This window comes from Melozone crissalis, unplaced genomic scaffold (assembly GCF_028551555.1).
Source record: "Melozone crissalis strain CALT ecotype California unplaced genomic scaffold, PUWL_Pcris_2 ptg000018l_1, whole genome shotgun sequence".
Taxonomy (NCBI): domain Eukaryota; kingdom Metazoa; phylum Chordata; class Aves; order Passeriformes; family Passerellidae; genus Melozone; species Melozone crissalis.
This window is the reverse complement of record NW_026535796.1, coordinates 19,994,893-20,011,613: the sequence shown is the minus strand read 5'-3', so window position 1 is coordinate 20,011,613 and position 16,721 is coordinate 19,994,893. Positions and strand designations below refer to the sequence as shown.

At 42.9% G+C, this 16,721-nt stretch overlaps 1 protein-coding gene across 8 annotated transcripts in view; it reads right to left on the bottom strand.

The window, feature by feature from the left end:
- Positions 1 to 16,721, bottom strand: part of MGA (MAX dimerization protein MGA) — a 57,967-nt gene that overhangs the window by 36,080 nt on the left and 5,166 nt on the right. For 7 of the 8 annotated variants that reach the window (XM_054275073.1, XM_054275079.1, XM_054275077.1 and 4 more), the window contains exons 3-6: positions 9,958 to 11,099; positions 3,913 to 4,843; positions 3,502 to 3,589; positions 3,267 to 3,362 (exon numbers count right to left, since the gene is read on the bottom strand). In XM_054275073.1, the coding sequence (XP_054131048.1) occupies positions 3,267 to 3,362; positions 3,502 to 3,589; positions 3,913 to 4,843; positions 9,958 to 11,021 (2,179 nt within the window). In that variant the 5' untranslated portion in view covers positions 11,022 to 11,099. Of the gene's footprint in view, positions 1 to 3,266; positions 3,363 to 3,501; positions 3,590 to 3,912; positions 4,844 to 9,957; positions 11,100 to 15,668; positions 15,756 to 16,721 lie in introns of those variants that run through there. The other variant, XM_054275075.1, reaches the window with a different exon arrangement.

Genomic DNA, 16,721 nt, shown 5'->3' with positions numbered 1-16,721 from the left:
CAGTACTTACACATCTCCTTTTGTACTGAGCTTAAACTCGAGCAAGAACATACATCACACATACATCAGCTTCAACCAGCAATAAGAGACAAGAAACCACATTTTAGCTCTGAAGAATGTGTGTGTGTGTGTGACTGCTATGATATGAGTTTAGGCAGCGATTTCAGGACCCACCTGGTCCTGAAATGGGGAAAAATGGCTATAAACAAACTAAACAATCTGTGTTGTTAAAGGCACTGAATCATTTGTGGCAGCATCAACATGTTCCTTCATTAACAACTCCCAAGAGTCAAATTGAAAGATTTAATTGGTAATAAAAGTGATTTTTGTCAATGGCAGAAATAATATAGATAACAGAAGTGATGAGAAAAGTAAAAGCTAGGAAAATTGATGTTGTACCTTTTCAGGAAATATTGTTATACTGAATTCAAGAAACCATTGACAATAAAATTCAGCTCACAGTTGGGAGCTGAGAACTTCTATTTTGACTTTTAACTATAGAAACTTTCAAATGTTGCTCCTGTTGCCCACAAGTTTGAAATGAATACATTAAATGTATGCACCTTGAAACTGAGAATGTAGGGCTTGACAAGGCTCAAGAAACAAAGTTATATTTGCACATACAGCAGAAACCTCGTGCTGGCCCTACACATTTATGCTCACAAGTGGAAACACAGTGACCAGATTACTAGCAGCCTGAAAACAACTGACATGAAAAAAATCTCAAGCACGGTTATTTAAACAGATACTGCTATCACAGGCAGTCTAGTGAGATGTAATATTCATATCTACATAGGGAAAACAAGAAGTAAGTCAGTCTCATGTTTTGTATAAAAATATGTCGACTGACAAGGGTCAAGATGCCATTAATTTCTTTTTTTCTATTCAAATAAAATTTAAAGAGTCTAGAGTTTATTTTTCTTTACTCTCCTTTTTGCCACCTGCAAAAGCAAGCCTATCTTTGTTTTACCCTTAAAACAAAAATAAGAACATCACACAAGCAGAAAATCTATTTTTTTCAGTTTAGGATCATGAAGTAAAAAACACCCAAGACAAAGTCCAAGAGGATGGAGCCACAAGAAGTGCAAAATTGAATGACTGCAGCCAGGAGCAGGCAGCCAGAGGAGAACAAATGGTAACAGTTAAGTATTATGTCAATAAAGACATCACCATACACAACAGGTGAATAATCACTTTTCAAAATTTCTATCACTTCCAATTTAGAGCACTGCTAAATTTCAGTTGTTGTAAGCAAACAGTAGCAAAGAAGAACTATAAGAACTTTCTCATCTTCATCAGCTGCAGCTGATTAACCTGAAATAGGTAACATGACAACAGTGCCTTCAGTTTTCAAGAATATAGTCACGGATTCAAATCAGCCCAGTTAAAAGAAGCATCCCATAGCACTGCAGTGCTCCAGCAGGAACTTTCCTTTTAACACACTTAAGTTGGATTCCCTTCTTTCTGAAGCATCCTGAAATTCTGGTGCCTCTAAAATCTAGACATCCTCCATCAGCCTGTTATTAACTTCACAGATCAAGAGCAATTGTAGGGTTCAGGTACAGCTCCAACATTTCATCAGTGAATCTCAAATAGAATCCTAAACTTCTCAACTACACTGTTGAGAATCAAAACAGAGTTAACATCAAAACTGCTATGTCTGTTCCTTCCAGGATCTCAAGTCTGCAAGGCAAGAGATCTGTAATTATTTGGAAGATGAAGGCAATCTGGAGAAAGTCTGGTTCCTTGTCCGCATGCAGCAGTATGTCCTCAGTCTACACAAGAAGGAAGCAGCTTCTTCCTCCACTTCTTTTTCCCTTTTTCAGTCCCAGCTGCGGGTTCAACTGGGCTTAGCACTTCTTTAAAGGGGTAGGGATAGATAATGTTAATGATAATGAAGTCAAACAACAAGAGTATTCATAGTGTAATTCACTTCACAGCCCAATCAGATTGCATCTATTGTAGTAATGCTCTTGCTGCAAATTGTTTTCCTGTGTCTTCTTTTCCCTCTAAAACTTAGAAGCTGTGGTTTATCTCCATCATTGCTGAACTGCAATTTCACTATTTAACAAGCTCAGCAGATTACCATCCAACATGATGGAAATGATGGTCATCACCACTCAAGAAAATCAAAATTCTTCAGATGTCTTTTTCTTAGCCTAATGCTTGACATTTCTTGTCCATTTTGCAGTATCTGTGAACTGCTCAAAGCCCTTCAGAAGGCACCTCAGACTTCAGCTGGAGAAAAAGCATGTGGGTTGTACATGTTCCCAGCTGCAGGATCATCCCATGAGTAAAAGCCCTCATAAGTGCTGTAGCTGCCAACGTACCACATGGTTGCCAACACACTGTAATTTTATACTTTTTTGGGTAAAAGTAACACCTAGGAGGTCCACAATAAAATCCTAAAATGGCTTAACATGGCTAGTTCTAATCACACACCATGCATAAACCATTCAAGACAGTCCAATGCTCTCCACCACAGAAGCTCTGTGAGGGCCCAGAACAGCTCATATCAGAGCCAAGATCAGTATTTGGAGACTCAATCCCTACGGTGTTACAGTTATGTGTTCGAAACATTCAGGGCACAACCTCAGGAGTATGCAGTACAATGTTTCCATGTGTATCAATAATTTCATCACCTGCTCTGCTGCCAACGTTAACATCATTGGTCTCAGGACTACCATTACTGATGTCTTTCATCATCCTAAGAAGAGAGAACATGAAGTTCCACTCTGTGGATCCTTGTTTTTTCCTCCATCTACCTCAGAATAACTCTGTATATAAACAGAAGATCACAAACTACAAGTACCTTGCTTGGCCCTTTAACACGGCTAGTGAAGTGGATAAATAGGGACTCATAGAAATATGGACTCAAATCACAGTAAAAGTATTCTTGTTTAAGTGTTGCTGGATCTCTAGCTCTTCTACTCACCAAGAAATGCCTACTTTTATGAAGGAGTAAAACCAACTCTAACTGCTTTCAACCAGGTTTAGGTCATTACAAAACAGGCACCATCAAAAGGCTCAGCAACTTCTGCAAGATGCACAAAACATGCAGACTCCTGCTCTCCTATTGGGAGATTCAGGAGTCACCTTTTGCCACCTCTACATTTTCCAGTTTGCAACAAAAATGTGTGCAGATGAGAATCCAGGTCCCAGCCATATCAGGAATACACAGTATTGGCACCAGTAGGAAATCATCAGCTGAGTATGACTAAGTGCAATGACCAATCAGGCTTATCAGTATGTACATGACCACTCACCTTCCTGAAGGCTAGGATGTATTACTTGTTTATGCCTCAAGGTCTTCAGCTCTTCCATCAGCTCCTTTTCTAATACTTGTATTCTTGCTTGACAATCTACTCAAAAAATAAGAGAACATATAAAAAACATTGGCTATGCAAAAAACCTGACCTAATTATTAATTTTTTCAGTATGTCTTTACAAATTCCCTTATTGCAGGAAAGAGCCACTCACAAAAACAGGAGAAAAATGTACCTGGATCACTTGGAGTCAAAAGGGGAGCCTGAAGATTCTGAGACTCTTCTCCACCAGCTCTATCAACAGTGTTAATGTCAAGAGCTTCCTACATATATGAAGAGCCTTGAGTAAGTTAAGATACCTTGAAACACTTAGATGCAAAGTAGATCACATCAAATATTACCAAAATTATTCAGAACATGAGATTGTTTCATAAACAAGTATGCATTCCTTTATACAGAACTCTAGATCCCTCTACTTTTCCCTAAGCTGCAAGAAGTAACACCATGTTATGAAGAACAGATTTAGAAAGAGGTCACAAAACTCTAAACTCAGTTTAAAAGAAAACACAACTTCAGTTGTAAGCACAAAGGCTTTACAACTGAACAACAAATTTTTGAATTTTACTCCACAACAAGGAGGTTTTACCTTTGATGCAAAGGACACGAAAAGAACACCATCAACATCTTCAAGGTCCGGTTTAACATCTGGAAGGATATTCGCAGGCCCCAGAGAAGTGTTCTTGCTGGCTACTACATTTTTCCCTATACTTTTAGGTGGTCGACCAGCCTTGGAAATTTTCAGTTTCCGGGGCCTTCCTCTTTTATTTGTAGATGATGATAGAGTGCTTTGATTGTTACCAGAGCCTTTGAGGGACATAGCATTCTTCAGTATGCCAGGCCTTTTTCTGCCACAGACCTCTTTGTCTGGAAAATCACAATTTACTGAGCCCCTGAGATTAAAATTAGGTAATTTGGATAGAGCCCACTGGGCCTCTCTGACTGAACAGTATTTCTGTGACATCTTACTCCCAGGAGATTCTTTCTTCATAACTAACTCCTCAGGCCCAGTGACTGTGCCTGAGCAAGAGTCTTTGTGATTTTCAAAACACACGGGCATGGAATCCAGGACCGCACCCAAAGGGGATTTATCCTTCTTGCAAGAGGAAAGCATGGTCTGAGGCAGCTCAGATATCTTCACTGTGCTCTTTGTGACTGTACAAGGCTCCAAATAGACCACAGGCATCTTACCACTATCCAGTTTTAACATTTTGGCTTTGGCAACACCTGAAGGACTGGTTAGCATACGCTTCCTAGATGTGAATTCTCCATCAGTTCCATCTGTTTCACGGCGTCTCATTAGGTGTTTTTGTACAATGGGATCGTCATCATCAGTGTTGGAATATTCATCAGTTTCTTCATCTGTGTCTTCCTGTTTCACAGTTATTCCTTGTGTGCAAATATTTGACTCATAGTCATAGTCATCTACTGGCTCCTCTTTAATAACTACATTAAATTGTCCATTTGGGTCCAATGGAGATGCCACACGGGAATTGCTCTCATAACTGCTAGCAATGGGACTGCGGTGGGAGAGAAGGGACAAAACCAAAATACAACATAAGATTTTTATTTTATCAAATCTCCTTTACCAAAATTGCACCACCTCTCATAATTCTTGGTTATATTGTAAAAGGCCTCTAAAATGCTCCCAGATATGTCTGCTAAATAAGCTGTCATTTTCAAGCTTACACTTTTAGAAGTACTCAAGAAGCCCCAAGAAACTGCCATTATTAACAACAATCTAACTTCTTATCTGAAGGCAGCAGCACAACTTCCTTCCCTACTAATATCAGGGTGACATTTGCCCTTTTTCCTCTTTTACTCAACATGAACTCATGCTAAGCTGTCATATTTGAAATGCTCAGAAGCAGCCTTAGTTTGCTGTGTATCTCATTAAGACACTAAAGCCATTATGCTTGCAAGTAAGAAGCCAAGTGAGCCCTTAAAGCACCAAAATTTTAGTTAATGCACCCTGAAGCCATATGCAGATAATTGCTAAATTCAACTGTTGTTTGAACACTTACAAAATACTAATATCCTACTCAATTCTGCTGCATTTTCCACTAGGTCTGAATCCTAACCTAACCAGAATTCAAAATACCATGCATTAGATACTGAAGACTAACAGTACAGGCAGCTCATAATGGGCTTCTTTGAGGGCCAGACAGATCAGTCAAAGAACTACAGTCACCAGTCTTCTTTAGTGTATCAGAACCTGGCTCCTTGTCATAAGAAAAAAATGCTAATGTGTGAAGCCAGAAATTCATACCCAGAATAAAACTCAGGAAAAAAAGGTCAGAATTTATTTACTCAATGTATCACATAGTATTCAAATAATACCTTATTACTTACTATATTATACACTATGCATAATTTAATTGTATTAAATTATTATTGTCAACTTTGTGTTATTAAAATGTTATTAAAAGTAAAATTATTCGTTAATGACAACAATTTCAAGTAAAATTTAATGCAATTGTAGTACTAATATATTATATAGAGAGTAAATATTGCTTTATATATACTGGAAGTATATGTGTGTCTACTTTATCATTAACATTATCCATCCCCACCCCTTTAAAGAAGTGCTGAGCCCAGTTGAACCCACAGCTGGGACTGAGAAAGGGAAAAAGAAGCTGCTTCCTTCTTGTGTAGACTGAGGACATACTTCAGGGGGAAGAGCTGGGACACACAAAAACCACAACACAGAGCTGGGAGTATTCCCTTTATGGAGAAACACTGCAGTATTAACACAGGAAGCTGGCAGTCAAGATACAAATGTATATATTTACATCTGAAACTCTAAGTGAAGCTACCTAGAAAATTTGATGCAACTCATAAGGACACTAAGTAACCATTATTCAGCTTAAAGCAAAAACACTACTCCTGAGGGAACAGCAGGCAGCAGGAGACTGGAGTACCAGTCCTGTTTTGTCTACTGTTTTCTCCGGACAATGAGCTTCCTATTAGAAATTTCCTAACTTTCATGTAATTAATAATGTGAAATGTAAGATTGAAAAGCCTTTCTGGGTCAGTGAGTTACTGTGAAAGAAATGAAAAGACAGACTACTCATAAATTACTGGCAGCTGAAAATCCTGCCACAATACCAAACTAAGAGGTTGATTCAGCAAAGCTCAACCACAATTAAAATTAATATTATTAAGACACATCTGCTCTGCTAATTTAGAATTGTTGAAAATCAAGAGGCAAAAAACCCTAACAAACTTGCAGGCCAGGATTTCTATTTGATATCTGGAACTAAAAAGCCCTGCTGTAAAACTGAAACTTCTAGACCCAAATATTGTTTTATTCTGGATAATGTACCATAAGCCAGGTGGTGACAAGAGTGAGGTATGACCCATGCATGTATATGCATGAGAAGATAAAGCATTTGCACAAAATCCTGTTTTAAATTCTGATGCAATAACCAACTTTGCAAAGAATAAAAATGTTGCTCTCAAGCACTGAAGCAATTTCATCTGGCCTTAGATTCTGAAGTTACATGCAACCTAAGTGTCACAGAAACTTCTCTTCCTCTAATTATGGGAAGATGAATCAAGGAAGTTTGTCCTCTGAAAATCTTCAATCTAAGATCAGGTAAAAATGTTGAAATTGTGTCTGAACTAGCTCCTTCTTTACCTGGTATGGAACAGTGCATATTTAAACCAACTTTCTTATAGCCCAAGTAATGTATTTGGCACCCTTGCAATATAAGAACAAAAGCAGACAAGACTGTCTTATTGGCTTTTTCCAGATTAAAAACCACTAAGCTGATCATTTTTTGAAAAGTACTAAGATACTATTTTTTTTTTTTTGGTATATCATTTTAAATTACACTGGGAAGGATTGGGAAGAGGTATCTGATTTCTTGTGGAATTAGTCTAGCAAACTATGGCAGAGGTTTGAAGGATAACCACTTGCCTTTTTCCCCCAAAAGAAAGGCAAGAAAGGAAAAATACTCAAACTATCAAGACTAAACACAAGACAACTAAATTAGAACAACAAGACTAATGGAGCATTAAAAATCCCACAGATTTTTTATTTTTGAAGAAGGAAATTCAAAAGACCTTGGAAAGGAGGAGAAGTACATAAGCCTGTAAGACTTAAGAATTAGTAAAGTTGTTTGTTCCATGGCCTAAACATCTAAGTACATCCAGGGATAAGCACTTCTAATGAAGTATCCACAACCCAAACTTTTTTTTCCTTTATAACACACCTAATTAAACTAAACAGACTATCAGGCCACAGAAGCAGAAGGGAAAAACCCACATAGTGCCTTGCAAAAGAAAACAGTCCTTAATTTCTGAAGTCCTGTAATAACTCAGGATTCAAATTACTCTTAGGTATATATGCAAGCTTTTACATAGTTCTATTATCAAAAATGTCAGAAGAATTGAGTATGGGTGGGAAGTATCACCCTCAACAGCACTAGGAACTCCACTTCTTTTGAGGATTGTCTGAGAGGCAGCAGTTCCCAACTTGCTTCTCAAATCTAAGCTCAGCAGAAATCACTACCCTGCCTAAAAGCAAGACAGTTCCTATCAAGTACTACCTACTAAGAGTTTGCCCCCCACAAAAACAAAAAAACCCAAAACAAAAAAAAAAAACACCCCCCACCCCCCAAAAAATATACAACACAACAAAAAACCCACAACTTCCCAGCCTTGATTTGTAAAAATTAATGTGTTTGGTTTGATTAAGAAAAATTTTACACTCTTCAGTGCTGTCCTTGGAAGCTGACATACTTCTAAACTCAATTATAGGGCATGAAAACACTGTGAACAGATCAGAATAAAACAGGAGAACAAATGTTCTGAAAACCTCCAGCCCTTATAAAGATAGTTTTGCCATTTCTTGGATAAGGTCAATTTTCCCTTTCCAAGTAAAGAATTTGACTTTTTCCACAGATTACAAAAACACAACAAAAAGCTGGCCAATGCCTGAAAGTAGTTCTAGGACAGTGGTAACATTTATTCATCAATGACAGGTATTTCCAAGCCAGAAAACAAAAACTTTGCAGTTTTCCAGACTGCACAGATTTTAGCATATTTCAGAGATCAGTTACCTTGGAGGCAAAACCAGAGAAGGTATCTAACATGCTCTGGATCAAAAGAAATTAAATCTGTCAACGTGCATCACCTATTTTGAAGGAAGGTCCCTGAGTCCTTAAAACATCTTTTATTCCTTGGAATAAACAGTTCTCAACTAAATCTGCTTCAATGACCCTCTCCAGGCAAATGAATATCATTATGAAAGCAAAATAAAGCTGTCAATAATTATTTCTACTTCTAACATGCAAAGTCATCTAAACTTTTCTCCATGCTCTTTGAATTAAAAAAAAAAAATTCTTTTCTGTAATCTGTGTATTTTCCGATTTAAGTTGGGATAGAGCAGCATTTTTTGAGAATAAATTAAGCCTAAAAGATCTTTTTACTAACAGACTGACACATGAAAATACTGCAAAAGAAAGGTTTGGGCACTCTAAATCTCCAAACTCCTTAGAATTACTACAAATAAATTCAATAAAGTGTCAAAGCATGAATAACTTTGTAATTTGAAGTTTTTCAGGAAAACTTTCCCAAAAGGAAAAGAGATCCTTCTTGCAAGAAAAAAAAAAACAAACAGAGGAAACCTCTGTCCTCTCTAAAACACACTGCAGTTGTGTAATACAGTTGTACAGCATTACAGCCTTTGTATAACTACATCATAAATATAACTTTTCTCCAGTAAGAACTGACCTCTAATTCCACCATTAACATCATCCTGATATCCTGCAGTTAAATAATTTTCTTGTGTACTGGTCTACAAAGGTTGCTTCAGTCACTAAATCTTTGGCAGATTAAGCCTGGTATTAACAAACTGACATGAACCAACATGGCAGAAAAGAAACTTCAGTGTTTTTTTAAATAATTTCTTATCATTCTAAGTATCTCTACATGGACATTAACTATTCACTAAGTCTGCTCCATGCTATGGCTTGGATTTTCAAAACTAAGTAAAAGTGCAGTAAAATAACAGTTTTGCCAGGCTTGCTTTAGAAAAACCAAGTTGTTCTGAAGTACTTCCCTTACCTCAGAGCAAATATGAGGCAACTGACTACCAACAGGCAGGCTACCTCACACTCCTTTGTGGAAGAAAAGAATTCACACCAAGCAGTGGTTATTGACAAAACAGTGGCTTGCTGCCAATTACAACTGCCTTGCAGCAATCCCTACACATATGCAACCTAAATACCCACACACCATTACTTTCACTGATGAAAACTGAAGCTATAGATAGACAGCATGTCAATGTGGTGAGCAACCCTAAAAGCAAAAGCAGTGTTCTAATGACTGCAATATGCTCTGTCTAAAACTCTGAACAAAATTAATTTAGCTTTCTAAAATGCTTCTCAACAATGGGAACTAAAGCAACACAAAAAACAATACTGAACTCTTGCATTCCCCAGACACCTTAGAAAGTCAAGACTGATACTATGACTAAGGAAAGAAAAGTTTTTAGTAACATTAACTGTTCTGCCATTTCAGGTCATGCAACCTTTAGCAGCAAACCCCTACACTGAACATCCTGTTATTTATTCACAAAACATCCCACTTAACCAGCAGTTGTACTGAAAATGCAGTGTTAACCCACCTTTCAGAGACTTCTTGTTTCAGCTTTGGCATAACACCTGAAGGCAGGTCACTGTCCAGGAGACCCAAGAAGTCTCCTTCAGCATTAAAGGACTCTTTGTCCAGCTCAGTGTCTGACGGATTTTGACTAACGAATGAAGAATCTAAACTTCTCTGATGCACATCTAATGCACCAACTTCAGCAGGGTGACCACAAATGCTCGGAGTGCTAAAAACAGCACCTCCTTCCAATTCTAAGTTGTTGTTCTGTTTCACATCACGCTGAGGCCGACTATTCAGCCCATCATCTCTGAAGCCTTTAGCGAAAGGATTGTAGTCTATTTTCAGCTGGGTAATCTGGATGTTCTGGTAGGCTGTAACTGCGAAGAACTCTGTCTGTGGGAAGGTAAACGTATGGACATCGGGGCCATTCAGCTGAATGACTTCTGTGGCTTTGTTTGCAGGCACCAGGTGAAGTCGCGGCAGGTATCGGTGCATAGAATGCAGGATGATGTGACCCTCCTGGTCCAGGGTATTGTTGGTGAGTTTAAGTTTGTAGAAGGATACTGGCTGGTGCATCCAGAACTGGCCAGTGGAAGGGGATTCTGGATGAATAAACACTCGTCCTAGAACATGTGGTTCTGCCCTCCCACTGGGCTCCCACCAACGGCCATTCCATTTGTACCGGTGGTTGTCCACTGGGGATATGTCCATGACTAGGATGTACTTCTGACTGGAGTTCAGCCCCGTGATCCAGTATCGGCAGTACGGGAACATCCGCCTCCCCTGCTTCGTCAGGATCATCTCTGTGTTGCGATGGTAGAACTCATTCCACATGCTGTTGTTATCCAGGGTGACAGTGATGCCCCCTGACACACAGTCAGCTGGGAGGCAGGTCTTGACTCTGGGTTTGACTGGAATGGATACACTGCTGGCGAGAGCACAAGCATCACTGTTTGCTACTAGGATTCCTTGGTCAGCTTTTCCATTTCCCTGCTGTTGTTTCAAGATGACAAAGAAAGCGGGCGCTGCACCAGACACAGTCCCACCGTCCCGGCTAGCCAAGACAATCTGCTGTTTCTCCATGATGAGCACTTTCACAAGCTCTCAAACCAAATGCAAATTCTGCAGAGTTCTGATAATCTTCTACGTGTGATCACCATTCTGGAAGAAACAGAAAACACAGTTAAAATTATTCCAATACAGTCTAAGAAAGTAATTAAGTAGCATGAGACATCCTTTTTGCAATAGCTCTCCACATTATAAACTTAAAAGATAAGCAGTACTATAAAACAGAGCACAATCAGGGTACAACACATCAAGGTTGTATGTGTGTATACAATTCTGACCTGATAGACATGGGGGCTATGACACCTTTAAATTGCTTTTTCATACAGGGTTTGCCCCAACAGAACTCCTTGCTTTGCTTGGTATTCCTAAGCACTTTGTTCAGACACTCCCTCCAGTCTGCAGATCATTCACTTCACAACATTCAGCAGAACATGCAAAAGTTTTCAGAAGAGCAAATGGCACATTTCTGACACAAAGATAAAGGTCTTGTCAGAAAGAAAGAAAGAGTTCCCTGAGGTCTACAACTTGTCAAAAATGTAAAGGAGGAAAGAAAAAAGAAATGTTAAAAACATTTTCTCTTAATTTCTTTATTGAAATTGTTGAAGTTTGTGTGTTTGGAACTTCTTTGCTTACACTCTCCAGCAATTTCTAACTGTCTGTCAAGGGCAGAGAGAGAAAGAAGGGACAAAATACTTCAAATGGATAAACTCTGGAAAAAACCACAAACTAACCCCCAAAAGACCATGCAGCTAAGATTAAATGGATGAATGTGAAGCATTGGGCAGCCTTAGCTTCCTTTATCTTCTCAATTATGGAAATAATTTAAATCAAACAAGAAAACATTTGTACTGTAATGATTAGCATAATCACTGTTTAGGGAACTAAAGAAGTTACTTTTATCTGTATATACACAACTCCACTTCTGTGTGTCTACCTCCCAGGTTAAGAATTATGTCAACACTGTAACAAAAGATCATAAACTACTTCATTTTACAACTAGCCTGTATATTTTTCTATGTGAAAATTTAAAATATGCACTTCTGGTAACACAAAAATCCTATTTCCACATCCAGATGTTTGTATTTTGATCCTTATTGTATGAGGAACACAACACTGACAAAAAATGATGGATTCTTTTATCAAACATGTAGTTGGTGGGAGCTGGAGACCAGAGTTAATCACCACTGCTAGAAGCTGAGATGCATCCCAGAGTCCTGAGGGAACTGGCTGATGTGCCAATCCACCTTCCTTAATAGTCAAGAAGTCGTGGCAGCCAGGTGAAGTGCCAGGTGACTGGAAAAGGGAAATACTGCACCCATTTTTTAAAAAAGGGTAGACAGAAGTATTCTGGGAACTACTGACCTGTCGACCTCACATCTGTGGCTGGGAAGATCGTGGAACAGATCCTCCTAGAAGTGACGTTAAGGTCCATGGAGGACAAAGGTGACTTGCCAGCACAGTTTCACCAAGAACAATCCTGCTTGACCAACCCAGTGGCCTTTTACAACAGTGACTGTGTTGGTGGACAGTGGAAGAGTTACTGATGTTGTCTATCTGGACTTCCATAAAGCCTTTGAAAACATCCCCCTCTCTAAACTGGAGAGAAATGGATCTGATGGGTGGTGTATTCCCTGGATAAGAAATTGGTACAATGGTCCCATCCAGAGGGTAATGATCAACAGCTCTGAGTCCCAGGGGACATTCACAACAAGTGGTGTCCCTCATGGGTCCAGACTGGCAAGGTAAGCGAAGCTAACATGCCTGAATGTCAAAATGGACCTGGACAAGCTTGATAAGAGATTTGACAAGTCCAAGTGCAAGGTGATACACCTGACATGAGGCAACCCCCAGTACCAATCACAGGCTGGGGGATGGAGAAACGGACTATTCCTGCTGAGAAGGACAACTTGCATAGTTGTATCCAAAGCAGCATGGCCAGCAGGGCAAGGGAGGGGATTCTGCCCCGCTGCTCTGCTCTGCTGAGACCCCACCTGGAGGGCTGTATCCAGCTCTGGGGTCCCCAGCACAGGAAGGACACAGACCTTTTGGAGTAAATCTAGAGAAGGGGCACAAAGATGTTGAGAAGGACAGAACACCTCTCCTGTGAAGAAAGGCTGAGGGAGTTGGGATTGTTCAGCCTGGAAGAGGCTCTGGGGAGCCTCTTAATTGCAGCCTTTCAGTACCTAAAGGCGACCTACAACAAATCTGGAGAGTGACCTTCACAAAGGCAGCGACAGAAAAAGGGGAAATGGCTTCAAAATGAAAGACAGAAATTTAGATTGGATATTAGAAATAAATTCTTTACTACAAGGGTGGTTAGGCACTGCAACACGTTATCCAGAGAAACTTTGGATGCCTCAACACTGCAAGAGTTCAACACCAGGATGGAGATGGGGCTTTTAGCAACCTGGTCTAACAGAAGGTGTCCCTGTCCATGACAGGAAGGCTGGATCTAGGTGTCCCTTAAGGTCCCTTCCAACCAAAATTGTTCTATAATCCTATGGCTTGGAGAACAACCATATCTCTTTCAAGAGAATTAACTCTTAATTCATAAGTTTTAAGTGACCTGGATATTTAATAAGACATCTTTATTTTGTTAGGACTGGGGTACTGACAGAGGAAAAACCCCTCTGCGCTAACAAGCTGTCACACACATGTGGCAAATGACCTCAAAGCTCAAGAGACAATTTATACCCTATTTATCATTCATATGACAAATGTTCTTAACAAGTAGGAAATATCACAGATCCATTTTTACCCCTTACACATCACACTTTAAAACCTAATGTAAAACTTAAATTGGAGGAAATAAACCAAAACTGTTCTGCACAGATTTTGATACCTGTGAATTTACAAGGTCTGGTTTTCAGTTTAACTTTGCAGAGGAAATCCTTCCCCACAAACATACCCATAACCACCCACCCACTGAGGACTCCTTAACAGAGTCCAGGATACAAAATGAATTCAAGTATATTGCTCTGCTTTTTCAGTAGATTACACCTCAAGTCCCAGCAATGAAAAAGGTTATCCCCAAGACACAAGCGCTTTCATATTCACCTATAAGAACGGAATAGAAATAAATCTCAGATATACAGAGTGGTGAAAAAGGAACCACATAAGTTCTACATCATTTTCCACCAACTTACTTTGCACATACACATATAACACATTTATATGTACAGTAAACATGCAGTTGGAAAGTGAGATCACACTAATGCTGTGTGGTATGCACCAAAACTGTATTTGCTCACAAAGGAAACGCACCATCAAAGTGGTTTCAGATCTGGTTTAACGTATGCAGGATGTCTGTAGCTTTACATTTACTTGAATCCTTTAAATTTATTAGACTAAATTATCTTACTAAAGACATACCAGAAAAAAAATTACAAAAAAAACCTCAACAACCATGCATTCAGCAGAAATTTTATGCATATAAAGACCTACAGAGTAATAGTTTCTGTTCTCCAACGCTCAAAGTTCCCATGTTGTACTGCAGTAGCTATTTCTACCACAAGCACCACGCACAGTCAGTCTAAAACGTGCGTGGTTAAAATGTGATTATGGGCAATTAGAGTAATCAAAATCTATGTTATTTCAGCGCTAGCACAGTCTCTTACCAGAAAACAATTTAATATATTTTATTACATTTGGTGACACACAGGAGCCTGTTTTATTATAGCACATAGACTCTAATGCAATATTTCAGGGGAAACACGTGTATTTGTGGAAGCTGACGTTCTGAACAGCGTCAGAGATTTCCCCTCTCTACACAGAGACCTTGTAATTGAGAAGCAGCGTCCACGCAGGGCGCAGCGGCCAAAACGACTCACAAGTCGCACTAAGACCCGCCAAAAGCAGGATGACAATCAGATGCAAAGCGTCCTTCTCATGTAAACAAACCAACCCAATTCCCCACGCGCCGACCGGGACGCGGCTCCGCGCACGGCGCTCCGGGGCGGGCGGGCCCGGGAAGCGCCGTGGGAAGGGGAGCGCCGGCGGCGCGCGAGCCCCGGGGCTGCCCCACCCGCCCCCACCCGCCGCGCGCTGCCGCCGAGAACCCACGGCGCGCGCCCAATGGCAGCGGACACCCCACGCGCCGCGCCGCCGTTCAACACCGACCGACCGAGCGGGCACCAGGAGGGGCCGCCCCGGGAACGGCGGCGAGAGACGGGGGCCCCGCCCCGGGCAGGTGGCGTCACGGCTGCGGGCCGAGCGCAGCACCTGTCGCTTTGAACGCCCTCCTCCCCCGCCCGACCCCGCTGCCCTCCCCGGCCGCGCCGAACGGACCCCAGCCAGAAGCCTCGGGACGGGGAGCGGCAGCCGCCCAGGAGCAGCGGGGGCCAGAACGAGCGCCCGCGCCAGCCGGCTGAGGGCAGCGGAACGAGCGCACGTGGGAAAACCGCGCCGCTCTTTGCCGGGACCCGGCGCGGCTCTGCCCGGCGGGGCGCGCGCCACCGGCGCTCCCGAGGCGGTCCGCGCGCAGCGGCGCCTCGCGTGGCCGCCGGGGCGCGGCCGACGGGCCCGGGCCCGGCCGCCTCGTGCCCGCGCCTGGTGTCAATTTTCGCAGTTCGGGCGGCGGGCGGAGGGCGCGCGCAGAGGCGCGCGGGGTTCGCGCGCGACGCGGCCGCTGCTCCCGGCACGGCCCCGCTCCCCGGTCGTTACCGTGCGCGAAGCGCGCGCGGCCTCCCGCTTCCTTTCTCACGCGGACCGTGTGTCCGCCAGCTGGGGACAACGTGCGTGCGCACCGTGCTGACGTCATGGCGCCGCAGCGCGCGCATGCGCACAGCAGGCCGGCATCCCCCTCCCTCCCGCCTGCCCGTCACGTGCCCGCGCCGAGCGCGGGGCCCGGTGCCCGGCCCGGCCCGGCCCGCGCAGCACCGCGCGCGCGGGGAAGCTTCTCGAACGGGCGCGCTCGCGCATCGCTCGCGCACCGGCGGCCGTCGAAAGCCCCGGGGCTCCGGTCGCGCGGCTCCGCCTCCCTCCGCGTCGGGAGTGCGCGCGAGGCCCGCGGCGCACGGCGCCCCCCGGCGGGCCGAGCGGGGCGGCGCCGCCCCGCCATTCCCGTGCCCAGGGCAGCGGCCGCCTCCTCCGGGAAAGGAGCACCGCTCCCTGCGCCGGCAACGCGCACCGCGCCTCTCCACACTTGGCAGCGCTGCCGCCGGCAGGAACCGGCCACCTTCCGCGGAAACCGTCAGCTGAGGAAGCAACGCTGTCAGCGCTATTTCCATCGTCTGAGCAAGTTCTCGCTGACCGGCCAAAGCGCGGCTCACTCTGACCACGGCAGCTGCGGTGCCTGTGGGAGGGCAGGCACAGACCGGTCACACCGCGCCCCCGAGCCGGGCCCTGGGCGGTGTTACCGAGGCGCTGACAAACGGAGAGCCCGGGCTCAGCCCAGCTCTGGCACGGCCTCGACAGAGCTCCCGCCAGCACAGAACGGTGCCGCGCAGCTGCCGCCCCATGCCCAGCCTGGCAGCCTTCACAGACACCAAGGGAATTAATTACATGTTATAAACCAGGCACTTCTGACAATAAGCCCGCTAAAACACGATTCTGAACGTTAAGGGAATTCACACCAAAATGCATCATGGCTGCAGGCAAAAATACCTCCATGAAGCCTTCCATCCCATACCTTTTTCTATTAAGGTTATTTATTTTACAACATTGTGTCTACTATGAAACAACAGAGACTTACACATGGTGCTAGAAGGCAAAGAC